Genomic DNA, 15,844 nt, shown 5'->3' with positions numbered 1-15,844 from the left:
GTTAACCTTCTTTGTCTGGTTTGTCTAACAGTAAATCTCATTCTCTGTCATAAGCCTGTTTTCATCTCTCTCTGGTCCTGCCTCGGATTTACTTGTGAAATACAGTACAGCGTTCTAAGAACATGATTCGTTTATTCTGTTCGCAACAAAATGAGATCCTGAGAAATACATTTATTTTTCAAGATAACAAATGTTTCAGCTTTTGGGCATCAATACTTGAATGCAGTACTGGACATTGTTACAAATTTATTTAGTGTTTAAAAATTGTGTATGCAATTTTGACACGGTGTAACAACAAATTGCCAATAAAAGGGAGGATTTTGTTAGGGTGATTCAAAAGTTTTTTTCATGGGTTATTTTACTGCAAAAGCACTACTAAATGTACAGAAGGGTGATCTAGTATACAAGTCTTTTTTTTAATTTACTGCAGTAATCACTGCTAATAACGACTTCTTTTCATTTCTCTTTTCAGATCAGTCAGGTTCTGGGCAACGAGATCAAATTTTCAGGTCGGGAACCTTTGGGTCTCAGGTACAAGACTTCTATTGCTTTGGTGTTGATCTACTGATATGTTTGAAGGGCATTTGTCATGCAGTTTAGGACTTTAGTAACTCATCCCAAAAGCATGTTACCAACAGTTATATATATATATATATATATATATATATATATATATATATATATATATATATATATATATATATATATATATATATATATATATATATATATATACAGTGCCTTGCAAAAGTATTCCGACCCCTGACCAATTCTCTCATATTACTGAATTACAAATGGTACATTGAAATTTCGTTCTGTTATGATATTTTATTTTAAAACACTGAAACTCAAAATCAGTTATTGTAAGGTGACATTGGTTTTATGTTGGGAATTATTTTTAAGAAAAATAAAAAACTGAAATATCTTGCTTGCATAAGTATTCAACCCCCACACATTAATATTTGGTCGAGCCACCTTTCGCTGCAATAACAGCTTTATGTCTTTTGGGGTAAGTATGTACCAGCTTTGCACACAGTGTCGGAGTGATTTTGGCCCATTCTTCTTGGCAGATTTGCTCCAGGTTGTTCAGGTTGGTTGGACGACGCTTGTGGACTGCAATTTTCAAATAGTGCCACAGATTCTCAATGGGATTGAGATCAGGACTTTGACTGGGCCACTGTAGGACATTCACCTTTTTGTTCTTGAGCTACTCCAATGTTGCATTGGCCTTGCGCTTGGGATCATTGTCCTGCTGAAAGGTGAATTTCCTCCCAAGCTTCATTTTTTTAGCAGACTGAAGAATGTTCTCTTGTAGTATTTCCCTGTATTTTGCTCCATCCATCCTTCCTTCAATTTTAACAAGATGCCCAGTCCCTGCTGATGAGAAGCATCCCCACAGCATGATGCTGCCACCACCATACTTCACTGTAGGGATGGTGTGTCTTGAGGCATGGGCAGTGTTAGGTTTGCGCCACACATAGCGCTTTGAGTTTTGGCCAAAAAGCTCTATCTTGGTCTCATCTGACCACAAAACCTTTTCCCACATCGCAGCTGGGTCACTCTCATGCTTTCTGGCAAACTCCAGACGTGCTTTCAGATGGTACTTTTTGAGTAACGGCTTCTTTCTTGCCACCCTCCCATACAGGCCAGTGTTATGCAGAGCTCTTGATATGGTTGACTGGTGCATCATTACTCCACCCCCAGCCACTGAACTCTAGCTCCTTCAAAGTGATTGTTGGCCTCTCTGTGGCTTCTCTCACAAGTCTCCTTCTTGTTTGAGCGCTGAGTTTTGAGGGACGGCCTTTTCTTGGCAGTGCCTGGGTGGTGTGATGCAGCTTCCACTTCCTGATTATTGATCCAACTGTGCTCACTGGGATATCCAAACACTTGGATATTATTTTGTACCCTTTCCCTAATCTATGCATTTGTATTACTTTATCTCTAACTTCTGTAGAATGCTCTTTGGTCTTCATTTTCCTTCAGATTCACAGCCTGACCAATGATCCTTCAACAGTGGGGTTTTTATCCAGAAAAGGTGACAGCAACTTTAATGGTTCACAGGTGGAGGCCAATGGTAAGGTAATTGTGTCCTCGTTAGGGCAATTTCTTCATCGGTGTAAACTGGGAGCTTCCACAGCACAGGGGTTGAATACTTATGAAAGCAAGATATTTCAGTTTGTTTTTTTTCTTAAAAATATTTCCCAACATAAAACCAATGTCACCTTACAATAATTGATTTTGAGTTTCAGTGTTTTAAAATACAATATCAAACAGAACGAAATTTCAATGTACCATTTGTAATTCAGTAATATGAGAGAATTGGTCAGGGGTCTGAATACTTTTGCAAGGCACGGTGTGTATATATATATATATATATATATATATATATATAGGAAATGGATTTTAAAATGATAATACCTTTTAAATGGCCAAAGCTTACCGGAATAGGAATACAGGTATGTTGTACCCTACTTACAAGCTACCTAGCAACTAACCCCAGTCATGATAATGAAAAATGTAAGTTACATACTGCATGTACTCAGATGCGGGCTATGGGGGAGGAGGGGTGGTGTTTGAAGAAATATTTGTACTTGCAGTAGTATTCACACCATACAGTAGTTATATTCTAGAACATCTAACTTCAAAGACTATATTAAAACGCCATTACAATGAGTCTATAGGAAGCTGTGCAACAGACACAGCCATTTACATTTGTTAACTGATGTGAAATAAGGTCAGATAGGAATGCAAATCTCATGGAAGTTTGTGTGTCTGCACGTATTGTCTTCCCTACTTTATCTGAATTCAATTTCCAGCTTTGCTAAAATATTAAATGCTGCCTCCATTTTCCCCCAGGTTAAATTGAAATGTTGTTTTATCACAGGGTCTGGTTGGTTGTTTCCGCAGTGATGCTTACGGTCTTGGCTTTAATGGTATGTACATTTTATTTAACAAATTGCTTCCATAAGTGTTTCCATGCCCTTTTCTGTTTAGAGGCTGTGATTTGCATGATGATACACATTGCACATTCCGAGGGCATTCTTAATTTACTCCACAGCGCCATCTTCGGATGGAGTGCTAGAACTGAAACACTGCCAGAATCTAAATCCATTACACACAGAGAATCAATAGACACTACTCTAGACAGTCTGATCAGAATCACACTGGACATCCAAATCGATCACAAATTTTAAAAGGTTGCACTGTTACGTTCAGCAGTTTCCACAGGAGGGACTTAGCACAAGGATCTTGCCAAAGTTGGCACAATGTATCCCAAAAGATGAGAGCAAAACAAACAAGCATAGCCTCCAGTGCAGGCAGACCGGTCTCTCCGAATAATCTGATCGGTGGAGTGGGATCCCCAAGACAAGAAGCTGCAGCTGGGACAGACATGTGGACAGTCAAAGGGCACCTCTATCACTTAGAATGAGACATCGATGGAAACCTTTTCTCACAGAAGCCAGCATTCAAAAGGAGAGGCCATCCCAAATATGTTGGGATGCTATGTAGAGGGAACAGTTCCTCAATAGAGCAGGTATACATTTAAAAGGTGGTAGTATTTAGATCATTCAAATAGTGTCTTTTATTGGTCTCCTATATAAACTGACTGTATGTATGGCAAATAATAAAGTGTAAATGGCAGGGCTACTAGATTAAGAGATTCCCACAAGCTGTGTGTTTTGTATACCTCCACAGGCCCTCACATTCCCTATCCAGCTGTATGATGCCATCTTCGATGAGGAGCTCGTTGGCACCAAGATGTCCATTAGACTGTATGGAGGGGCACTTCTCAGTATGTTTCCATCCTTCGATTTTACTCAGCTGTAATGATTTGGTGTTACTGAACAGGCTGTGGGGTTTACTTCAGAACACGTTACTGTACGTTATTGTTGCTGCTGCCTGCTGTGTTGTACGTATTCCTGCAGTGTCTTTAACAAACTCATGGTTGTTTTGATCCACATGTTCATAACGTTGGTGTTTTGTAACTGAACTGCAGGCTGCACAAAACATGACAATAGGCGGGTTTGTGAGATGATATTAAGAGAGGTAATTTCTCAAAGAACATATGGTGCATGGCGAGTGGTTTTTGAAAACTCGTGATAATAAACGGGGTATGATATTAAGCGAGGTGATATAAAACAGGTTCATCTGTATATAAAAAATGATATAATAAAGTCCCCTTCTGAGATTATGCCAATAAGTGGGTTGCCTGACTTAATTCCTCTAAATTGAATGCTTGTATTTTTTTCACACTGCAGCTTGCTAATGCAGGGATGGGGAAAAAAAGACTTCATTCCAGGTTTTGGCACAAACCTCAATACAACTGGAGTCTCATTTCTATCCTTGTATTTCAAAAGAACAAAATATATCTGTAACATATGCAGAGGAGAGATGCAAATTGTCACTGTCAATACTGAATGTGTCTGCCATTTCAAACACAGTGGTATCGATTGATCTCCAGCACTTTTGATATGTAAATAGAACTGCTGCACTACAACCAAAAATCGTTTGTGCATGTAATGACGGTACAGCTGTTAGATTGGACTTTCCAGAACCTTCTAATAGAAAAGTATGGAATACAATGGAATAAATGCCTAGTGAACCTGAACACAGGATCACTGTTGGGTTTTCTGTTCTGTACAGTTCAAACAGTGTTTTTCAACTGCCAGAATAAATGGAATTACCCAGAGCCTTTACATTTTAAATGGAACAAAACATTGTGCTCTTTAAAATCCTCTTTTGTCAACATGTTTTATTAAAAACAACCTTTCTGGGGGCTCCCGAGTGGCGCATCCAGTAAAGGCACTCAGCGTGGAGTGCAGGATGCGCCTTATAGTCTGGACGTCGCCGATTCGAGTCCAGGCTATTCCTTTGCCGACCGAGGATGGGAGCTCCCAGGGGGCGGCGCTCAATTGGCAGAGCGCCGCCCAGCGACCCCTGTGGTCTGGCCGGGCGCCTGCAGGCTTGCCTGTAAGCAGCCCAGAGCAGCGTTGTCCTCCGACGCTGTAGCTGTGGGTGGCTGCATGATGAGTCTGCAGTGTGTAAAGAAGTGGGCGGACAGCGTGTGTTCGTCTTCGCCCCTCCCGAGTCAGCGCAGGGGTGGTAACGGTGGGCTGAGCATAAAAAAAAAATAATTGGGGGGGGCTCCCGAGTGGCGCATCCAGTAAAGGCGCTCCACGTGAGTGCAGGATGCGCTCTATAGCCTGCAAGTCGCGAGTTTGAATCCAGGCTATTCCTTTGCCGATCGAGGACGGGAGCTCCCAAAGGGCGGCGCACAATTGGCCGAGCGTCTCCCAGGGGGAGGGAGGGTTAGGTCGGTCAGGGTGTCCTCGGCTCACCGCACACTAGCGACCCCTGTAGTCTGGCCGGGCACCTGCGGACTTGCCTGTAGCTGCCCGAGAGCTGCGTTGTCCTCCGACGCTGTAGCTCTTGGGTGGCTGCATGGTGAGTCTGCAGTGTGAAAAAAGAAAAGCGGTCGGCTTGACTGCACGCGCTTCGGAGGACAGCGTGTGTTCACCTTCGCCCTCCCGAGTCAGCACAGGGGTGGTAGCGGTGAGCCGACTGTAATAAATAATTGGCCATTCCAAATTGGGAGAAAATAATAAAAATAATTGGCAACGACTAAATTTAAAAAAAATAAATAAATAAAAAAAAATAATTGGACATAACTGGAGAAAACAATAAAATATATTGTTTTCTGACCGTATTTATTTAAAGTTCTTTCAAGGACACATTTCAGTATGTCTTTCCTTTTTCAAAACAGACCCATGTACAGGGTAGAGGGTTCAGGCAAGTCCTGGATCAAATTAGATTTGAATTATCCAACTTAACCAGCAAGTCTTACGTGATCATGCTGCCTATTCCAATGCAGACCATAAAAGGGGTTATAGCTATTGCACTAATTAGAAAAAATATCATACTAGCCATGCACTTCCATTGAGTATGTAGGTGCCACGTGTGCAGTTTGTCCTTGTGTGCATACCAGTAATCTATTTTTAAATAGCTACAGTGCGTCTGGTCGGGTGCCCACAAAGCGAGTCGGGTCCGGGTGAAAAGCGAGTCGTAAAAATTGGACTCTGAGACTCACACACACACACACACACACACACAAAGGAATTTGCAAATACTACATATTTTGTGCATTTCCACTATTTTTTACCGATGATCTGAACAGGAAAAAAAATCCGGATAACATTCTGATACCATACCTGCTTTTTCCATTCATTCCCGGTATTTCCTGCTTTTAGATGGAAATTCCACTCCTAATCCCACTCCTAATCAAGTACCAACCAGATGGCCAGGCATACCTCTAGAATGCTACAATAATCTTTCTGCAAGTGACACCTGGCAGATGAAAGGACTACAGTCCTACTTGTCATTCCTACTGTCAAGCAAAGGGGGAATTGGCACCAGGCTCTGGATGCTTGGTGGCAATAGTCCTGGGGATCGCCACACGAGCGAGGGTACCCTTTGTGGAGTGGATCAGAGTGGCATTCATTCAGAGAGGCTACACCTTGACATCTGGACAAAATATGTTTAGTCAAGAATTTTACCAGTTAAATAGAATTGACAGTTTCAATTTAAATCAAGATATTGCTGTGAACAGTGATCTTACCCAATTTAAGATTAGACTAACCCCTGTGATCCCAATTGAGCACTCCAACATGACATGCCTCCAAGAGCAGCTGATGCCAAGCCTTAGTGGATGTAATAAAATAAATACGTAAAATACCATAGAACAATGGGGTATTTCTTACAACTGCTTGTGGCAAGAGTTTTACATGGGTTAAGGGTGCTCTTGAACTGCTTTCCTATTCAACAAAATTGTTCAAATAGATTAGGGTGCTAAAATAAAACTGTTTAAAACACTGTAGCGTTGAAAAGTTATTTGCTAGATCTCTCGACATTGTCTCATGGGATACAAGTATCCATCATATCATTATATTTATATACATTTATATAAAATGGGTTTGCTCCTGTGTGCAATTTATTGAATTTTCTTTGAAAGTAGAAAAATACCAGTGCCAAGAGACCTTGAATAATAGTTGTTTAGATAAAGTTTTGTCAAATTAAACAGGAATAAGTAACAAACTGGAGTGAACACTTTAAAAAGGCTGGTTTTGCCTTGTTGTATATATATAAGAGATTATTTGCAGTTGTGGGAGGTTTGTATACATTCATACGTTGAGGTTAACCTGGGCTGCCTCAGGGTAACACAGACGTGCTTGTGTTAGAGGAGTGGAAACAGAAGAATCGTTTAAAATGTGCTTGTTCAGACCCTCAAAGGGCAGCTCATAGTACCAGTTTACTTGATAAACAAGACCCCTGTCAATGTGCTCTCCCTGCAGGCATCTCCCTAGTCATATGGAATGCGCTCTATACAACAGAGAAGGTGATAATCCGATGGACACTGCTGACAGAAGCATGCTATTTCGGTATACAATTTTTAGGTAAGCATCAACTGTACATTTCAATTCTCATCCCTCTCCCTATAGGTATGTATATTAGTATGTTAGATGTGTTTTTGGTCTGCTATTTTGTGCAGATTATCTTTCCTATACTACTAGAGCGGTTTATGTTTCAACTGGAAATCTTTCCTCAAAGACTTAAAATGTTTAAATCAGTAGAAGATCACATTGTCTCGTACGCAGGAGACAGAACATCTAGACTATAGTGATGCTACAAAATAATATCAGTAAGTAAAATGTAATTCAAAGTGGAAGTTATATGCACAAGAGAATTCAATAAAGCTGGACAATGGTGATAGCAGCAAGCAGGAGGTAAAAGGAGAGATTAGAGAATTAGAGAATACTTCAAGTAGGAAATATTTGAGAAAGACTTTTAGTCAACTCATTGGAGTTTCATGACTACATATTGTATTGAGTGTTTCATAATTATAGATGATAGTAAGTGTTAACATGTAAGTTACCATTAGTAATATGTTGACAGTTTAAACGAAGGCATATGTTAACAAAAATCAGGATCCTTTAAAAAATTAAGTCAATGTATTTCCGATTTTAACAACTAATTTCAATTTGAAGCTTCTGATAGTTCAGAATGATCAAATAGAATTAGATTAGATTTCACCCGATGACCCCTTCTCTGTGCATGTGTGTTAAAATAGTGCCTGGTAAAACCTGTTTAGAATGAAAAGTTTTCACAGTAAAACAGGAGCAAATAAAACTAGGGGTCTGAATAGGCTGAAGCTTGATTAGATTACATTGCACATGGTACCTCTAAATAGAAAAATAATATCTGCCAGTTAAAAGCAACAAAAACAGCAGCCCCTTAGCAGTTTAATCTTTTACTAACACATATCAAGTTGTTAACATGATTTAAAGAAAGTTATGGTGCATTGATAGCATTTAGATTAGGACAGACAATCTGAAATGTGTGGCAAATGACTGAATGCGATGTCAAATTCACCTATCTTAAACATTTTGCATTGCAAGAAAAGAGATTGTTATTGTCACATTAAAATGGCAAGATCATTGAAGCTACTGAAAAGGTTAAATATGAATGCATTTACTGAGACGTCAGTCTCTGTCCAGCTATTATAGAGCATTCTCACAATGGCAACTACTATAATTTTATATGATGCACTTTACATGATTTTCAGCTATGTTCATCCATCAGATTAAATTGAAAGAAACATTAGTCTAGTTATCTAAAATGCAGAATGAGCCAACCCTAAATATGTATTAAGTGATGCACACGGCACTACTACATGTTCTCTCTGCCTGACCGCAAATATTTTACAGTTGTAAACACTGCCCTCTTGTGGCTTTGTGCATTAATTTCAGTTGAATACTGTACTGATTTTTACCACTTCTTTCCATGAATCAGGAAACAAATAATGTTCCCAATTCACAATGCTAATGGCAATACATTTAATCCACCAGAATGATTGTTATTGAAATATACGATGTATGCACAATATAGATCAATGTAACATGCATGTAGGTAGCACTCCAAATATTTAAGATTGAATAGCTTATATAAAGGTTACATAAAATAGCTTTGTTTATTGTGTTGAAAGTAGAATTTCCTAATAGTCTGTTTTTTTTATTGTGCCTTTTTAAATGCTGTTTAAAGTTATAAACTCACTACTGAACAGTACTTTAAAAGTCTATGTAATTCAGAAACCATTATGCTATTCTCTGTACCTCATCATGAGAAACATATTTATTAAGTAGTGTCAAAGTTAGGAGTCAAGTGGAGCCATTTCACAATTTTTTAAAGAACTTTAAAAAGGTGCTTGAGAAGAGGCACACACTCGCAAGAGCTGTGCTCAATAAACATAGCGATCCAGTAACGGGCATCTTGGGAATGTACACAGCCAGAAAATAATGGTGTACGCTGAGAGTATCTGGAGCACATTGTCCATTTTGACAATGATTTAACATATTGTACCGCATAGCTGTCGTATTGCCAGTATACTGCAAAACCCTACTTGGCATATCAGGAGAGAATTGTATTGGAATAAAGGATAACAAATAAGAGTCCAGAGTGACTCACCTGATAAAGGTACGACAGTGTGGTGTGCAGGGTGAGCCAGACAGTCAAGGGAGTGTCTTCACTGGGGATTCCACAGAGTGTTGCCCTGGCACTCCTACAGGCAAAAATCAGCAGCTCAAGCAGACACCTGCAATTTTGACCTTTGTCCTCCAGGGACCAGTAGCTCGCTGACATCCACCAACGAGCTGCTGGATGTTAAGAGGCAACTGCTAAACTCCCCTACATGCGAGATCTTAAAACAAGAAAAACAAAGCTGGATAATGTTGCCAGTGCTCATAAAGAAGTAAAATGTATTTGAATACCTTAGTTACCACGTCCTATAAGCAGCTTCTGCTCTCTCTCTCTCTGCAGTGACTGCCATCACCCTGGTTGAGAACGGCACAGTGTCTAACAAGGCTCTTGTCCTGGTCTTCAGCCGAGTCATGTTCGTCGGCATCAGCCTCTGTTACTACTACCAGCTGGGGCGCAGGTCCAAGAAGATCTGAACCCAGGAGATGACCAGACCCAGATTTACACTACCTTTTCCATTTCATCCTCAACACAGCAAACTTTGTCTATACAAGCCAGGAATAGACAGGTACAATAACATTAGTACATGGGCATTTTCAGCAATATTTGGTAACATTTGTGGAGGTTAGTATCAAAGCGGTACTGCATGGTAAGTGATGTTTGAATGGCAACTTCATTATTACAGTCAAGGCTGGCTGGAAGAAGGGAAGGTTTATTGTACAAAGACATGAGGATTGCCCACTTCGCCTGATCTCCCCACTTTTGCAAGAAGTGGCATTTTTCAGAAGGGTTGGAAGGCTGTTCATATGAGTAAATGTGGAATTTTTTTCATGAACATTGAGCAGCCTTTTTATACAATTTGGGATTAAATAAGGAATAGCATTTTAGTTTAATATCTAATATTTCAAAATCTGCCACTTATTGTAAACGAAAGTTACCAAATATATGATTGAACATAATGGTAGCAGGATATAAATTTGTTTATGCAGTAAATACAGTAGATTTATTTAAAATAGGATTACCATATCCAACATATGTATGTGGATATGTACTGTATTTAAGTAAAATATCCAACTGCAATTTGTATCTGTGTGAAGCAACGTCAGCTGATGTGGTGCTGCAGTAGTTCGGTGGCCACTTCTGTGCTTCTCAAACATTAAAAGGTAGAAGATACAGTACTGTTTTAGTTCTTCTTCTTCTTCTTCTTCTTTGTGTAAACCCGTTTAAAATGTCGTGTTCATTTTCTTGTGGCATATATTCTTACAGCATGGCAGAAAATGAGCTCTGGTTTGGGGCCAATTTCAGCTCAAATGACCTTCCAGAACTTTAGTCTTCCTCATTTGTGGGATATAAGTCTCATATATTGTGCCTCTGGTATCGACGCCTACATGTGGGTTCAGAGAGATTTAAATAAAAGGGATGTCATTATCAACAAGAGAGCAGCTAAAGCCGTGTATATATTTGAAACATACCAAGACGTTATCACAGTTTGCATTCTAAAATTCTGCACCGCGTTGCATACTGTGTAATTCCATTTACTGTAAAGCCATACATATTTGCAAGCCTTTTATTATGCATTTTTCACATATAGGGGAGAAAAAAAATTCCACTTAAAATACATCATTCGCATATTGCAACAGGTCGCCAACATTTCTGGTGCAAAATAGGTTTTATGGGTGTGATTCACCAAATATGTGGGTCGCAAATATTTATGGCTTTACAGTATTCTACCCACTCTACTGTGTCAGGATCTGCTAACCCTTTTAGTGTTTTTACAAGAACTTCAATCACTGCCTGATAGTCAATACGTATCCTCCTCCACTTCAAACCAAAGGTATTTGGATTATAAAAGATTGCAATTCTATTTAGGGAATGCAATCGGGTTTACTTCCTGCTGATTGGTTAAAAGCATGTCGCATTACCATTTTGTATTAAAAATAAATAAAAGTAGCTGTATATATGTGTTTTAATGTCAGAATTTTGCCTTTTGGATTACAAATCCTGACTTTTGCCGGCTTGTATCATATAGTTAAATAAAATGCTTTAACTAGAAATTATTATCAGTGTCTTTGTGAGATAATGTGGGGTTAGTGTTGGCTCCACCCCACAAAGTGTTCCTTTACTGTTCCATTGAAAGAAGTTGTATGTTTAAGTTTTGCTGAGTCACATAGGCAGCGTACACATACAGTACTACAGACATGAAGCTGGAGTTTGGAATCATAATACAAAAGTTGAAAACAAGTGGTGCTGTATAGAGAACAAGGATATTGATGGTTCATTTTAATTGTTCAATTCCAAAGGGGCATCTGACATTCGTGTTTTTTTTTTTCAAACTGAATTCGTAGGGTGCAGAACTGGGATTATTGCATTGTGGGGTTGATTTAAAATGGTTAGGGTTAGGGTTAGGGTTAACCGAGCAGCACTAACAGACAGATCAAGAAACAAGCACAGCTACACAACCACAGAACCCCACTAAACCATACAAAGCCCCACTACAGGATTCAGTTATAAGCCAACAGCATGTTCAAAGGACGTTCATTTTATTCACACACAACTCCATATATTGGCGAAGCAAGCAAATCAGTCTTCACAATCCAACACGGAAACAAACTCCAGACAAACTTGTCTTGCTCCACTTTAAATCAACATGTCGGCAAATTTAAAAGATGCAGTAATCTCGGTTCTGCACCCCATGAATTCACTTTGAGAGAAAAAAAAGCCCTTTTAAAAAATGCATCACATTAACTTGACTTGTTGTTCCGTTTTCCAGGATTGAATTTGCTGAAGTACATTTATCCTGCCACTATGCTGTAGTTGCACTCACTGTGCAGCAGGTATTGGGATATTAAACAATAAACTGCCTTTACTTCACATAGTTTAGACTTCAAGTGACGTTACAATTACCACCATCCCCAATATCCACCTTGTCTATACTTTAACCTTTACTTCATTTACTTGACTGTATGGAATGATATTTAAATTCTAGAATCTCTTTTTGTCTATATCACTGCCTTTGTGACCAATCACATCTTTTAGATGCATTTCAAAATGCAAGTTCATTAATTGCACAGTTACCTTTACTATTTACTTTACGCGGTTACCTTTTACTATTTACTACAAGCACATATATATATATATATATATATATATATATATATATATATATATATATACTGTTCAGTTGATTTTAGCCAGTTTCTTATGAAAATAAAAGAATATGGACCAGCTATACTGCGATTTTAAAACGTGATTCATTTGATGGCGGTCTGAAAGCTCTTGGATATGTTTTTGTGTTTGTGGGCTGCTGGTATTTAAAGGAAGAGGTTTCATCTTCATCATAGTGTGTTTAGATGATAGTGTACATGAGGCAGCAATTGCGTTTTTAATTCAAATTCTTCATGTGCATTGATGGGAATGGTGTATGTGGTATTACTGTGTGGTTTTAAAGGACAGGAGGTGTAGTAAGTTGTATGCTGGTGCAAGTAGCTTGAAGTTAAGTGGGCTAGACAGTATAAAGGTCTCTCAAATAGTTCAGTCTTTAGGCAAATTTAGTGGATGTCCTCTATTTCCTGTATTGAGCTAGTGTTGTTTTCCCCTATGCTGTGTGACTTGCCCCCAGCCTGTAAAGAAAGGGGCAGAGGGACATTTGTTTTAAAAGGTGGGGTTGTCTTTCAGAACTGCACAAGAGCTTTCAATTGATTTCACGTAATCCCCCCCCCCCATTAATAAAGCATAGTTCTGTTTTTTCTCTTTTTTTTTTATAGAACAGGACACATCAAAAATATAAATGAAAAGAGTTTAAAAAACATTAAGTCTTCAGGCAATTTAGATTTTGAGCATCACCATGGAAACCATAGACATTAAAACCGTTTCAGGGAACAAAAGAAAATGAACAAAAGAAAACACATTACAACATTAAAATAACGCACAGTATTTGTATGACACAGAAAATATGCACACTGGAAAAATACTTTGACTAAATGCTTGTTTGACTGAATGTTCGTGTGCAGATTTTGCACAAATAAGACAGTTATCCTTGCAGTGAATTTGGTGATTTTAAGTGGGACATATCTGGTATAACAGTGGTATTTTATTAATTCTGAATAGGCTATGTGTTATTAATAGTACTATTGCTTCCGTGTCTTTCTTTCTTGTATCATTTTGGTAGCACATGAGACTGACATATATGGATGCTGTTTGAAATCATGGTCATGTTGATAAAGGGCAGCAAGGCTGGAGTGGGCCTAGCCTCCCAGTGCTCAGCATCATATCCATCCAGTTCAGATTTGATGGCTACTATTGGGTAGTGTCATCAATATATTGAGCTACACTTTTTTACAGTAAATAATGTAATTATAGTTGGTGGTTTGGCAGCCAAACTTGCATGTTAGTTCATAACAGAATCCTGTGCTGGAACTCTTGATGACTGTGGTAATGTTTACCTGTGATCCCTTTTAGTCCAGCAATTACGCACATGCAGAATCTGTCTAGTAGATGGAGACAGAGACAAACCCACGAGACGCAATCAGAAAAAGAGGATAGTCTAAAAGCATGCAACCAAAAAAACACCACAACCCTTTTGGTTGGAATACCGCGAAGAATGAAACGAGATGTACCCCATCATCCAGGAACTCAAACCTGTGCTTAAAGGAATACAAGTCAGGTTTCAATGGAAACCAACCCCAAAATGTCAACACCATCTCATCAGACCACAACTCAACCCATTACAATCCACCGAAAAACAGACAGAACAGCATTGAGGATTTGATCCAGCCCCAAACCCAAGTCAGGCAAAACAGACAACCATTGACGTGCTTTCCATGAACTAATGGAAAAGAGCACAGGACAACGATGAAACAACGTTCAAAACCAGCAAAGCAACCAATGACAATTACATGTTTCAAAAAACACGAGAGAGAATTGGAATGAGCACCTTCCATAGACAACACTGCGTCCACAGGGTTAACATTAATTACCATAGCCATCGAAAGTACAACCACAGGATCTGTTGGTAAGATTTGTACGTAATATGTATGTATTTATTTATTATCTTTACATGTTAGTCTGAACCACAGAGAGGTGGCAAGGAGATACAAGTACATTGGCACCAGTGTAAAAATCCCTCAACATTTACCATAATTCTGTGAGTGTAATGCACACATTGAAGCTGCATTTCTGTATGTTTTGCACAACGTGTGTATAATCAGAGTATAGTATTCAATATTGCATACTATCATTTTCTTTCTAAGATGGTACACAAGAGGTGCATGTCAATTGAAACGATTCATCGTTAGTCTTGTGCGTTATACATTAGAGTGTGTGTTATATTTAGAGAATTACTGCAAGTAGGTTTAAAAAGCATCATACTGAGGTAGACAGCAGAGATGTAGGACTAAACGCTGGACTGAATTAGGTAGCAGCAGGTGCACAAGTCTGATTTCACAGACTATATTGCAGTTCAGTGCCAATTTGAGAGGAAATAAAATGGGATAATTAGTACAAAAAATATTTTGTGTCGACTTTATGAATAATATTCTTTTTAAATGCTGTAACAATCAAATGTTTTACATGAACAGTGAATGGTTGTTTTAAATATGCATTTTTGGTTTTTGATGGCTTTGAAATAATTTTGGAAACTACAGAAGGAATATTGTGTTTGTATTCTTAAAGAAAAAGTTAAATAAATTGTGTTTTTTCTGGTTTTTGTATTTTTTTCTTTTTTTCCTCTGACAAAAAAGCAATTGAATACTTTGGGTATATTTATTTGTTTAATCAACTGAATGCGTTTCATTCAGGACTTATGAGAAGCTTAATTGGTGCAATTAAGCAATTTAGTGTACAGTTGGAACAACAACGAGGACGGACAGCGGCCCTCCAGGACTGGGATTGGACACCCCTGGTTTAGCCAATCAGTGGGTTTTAGGCTTGTACACACACACACACACTGGTGATGTCACTTTCTTTTTAGTTTTAACACATTTTTGGTTGAAATAACAACCCAAAGTGCTGTATTTAACTCTAGTAGTAAGGGAGGTGGCTGTGGAGCAGTAGGTACTGGGTTCAATACTGACTTTTTCCAAGAAAAAAATAATATAATTATGAGTTGTTCATTTATTCTTTTAAAACAATTGGTAGGTTTGTAAACAAATAATCAAGATGTGACACATATAAACTGGCAAAAGCCTCAATATTTTACTTTAAATAATGTGTCTTTAATAGATGGCACTATTTAGACTTAAGCAACACAGCAGCTTTGTGTGCATTTCACAAGATGAGGTGCAAGGCCAAGTGTGATGAAGGATTTCTAATAAAGCAG

General features: G+C 38.6%; 1 protein-coding gene across 4 annotated transcripts in view; it reads left to right on the top strand.

Moving 5' to 3' along the window:
* LOC117432401 (tumor protein p53-inducible protein 11-like) overlaps window positions 1-15,227 on the top strand; it is a 57,198-nt gene extending 41,971 nt beyond the window's left edge. For all 4 annotated transcript variants that reach the window (XM_059001977.1, XM_059001976.1, XM_034054287.3 and 1 more), the window contains 5 exons: window positions 473-531; window positions 2,885-2,933; window positions 3,697-3,793; window positions 7,350-7,451; window positions 9,871-15,227. In XM_059001977.1, coding sequence (XP_058857960.1) covers window positions 473-531; window positions 2,885-2,933; window positions 3,697-3,793; window positions 7,350-7,451; window positions 9,871-10,004 — 441 coding nt within the window. In that variant the 3' untranslated portion in view covers window positions 10,005-15,227. The remainder of the gene's footprint in view (window positions 1-472; window positions 532-2,884; window positions 2,934-3,696; window positions 3,794-7,349; window positions 7,452-9,870) is intronic.
* Window positions 15,228-15,844: the final 617 nt, after the last annotated feature.

Source organism: Acipenser ruthenus, chromosome 27, assembly GCF_902713425.1.
Source record: "Acipenser ruthenus chromosome 27, fAciRut3.2 maternal haplotype, whole genome shotgun sequence".
NCBI classification, from domain to species: domain Eukaryota; kingdom Metazoa; phylum Chordata; class Actinopteri; order Acipenseriformes; family Acipenseridae; genus Acipenser; species Acipenser ruthenus.
The sequence above is the reverse complement of the archived record's forward strand: the minus strand, read 5'-3'. Positions and strand labels throughout refer to the sequence as shown.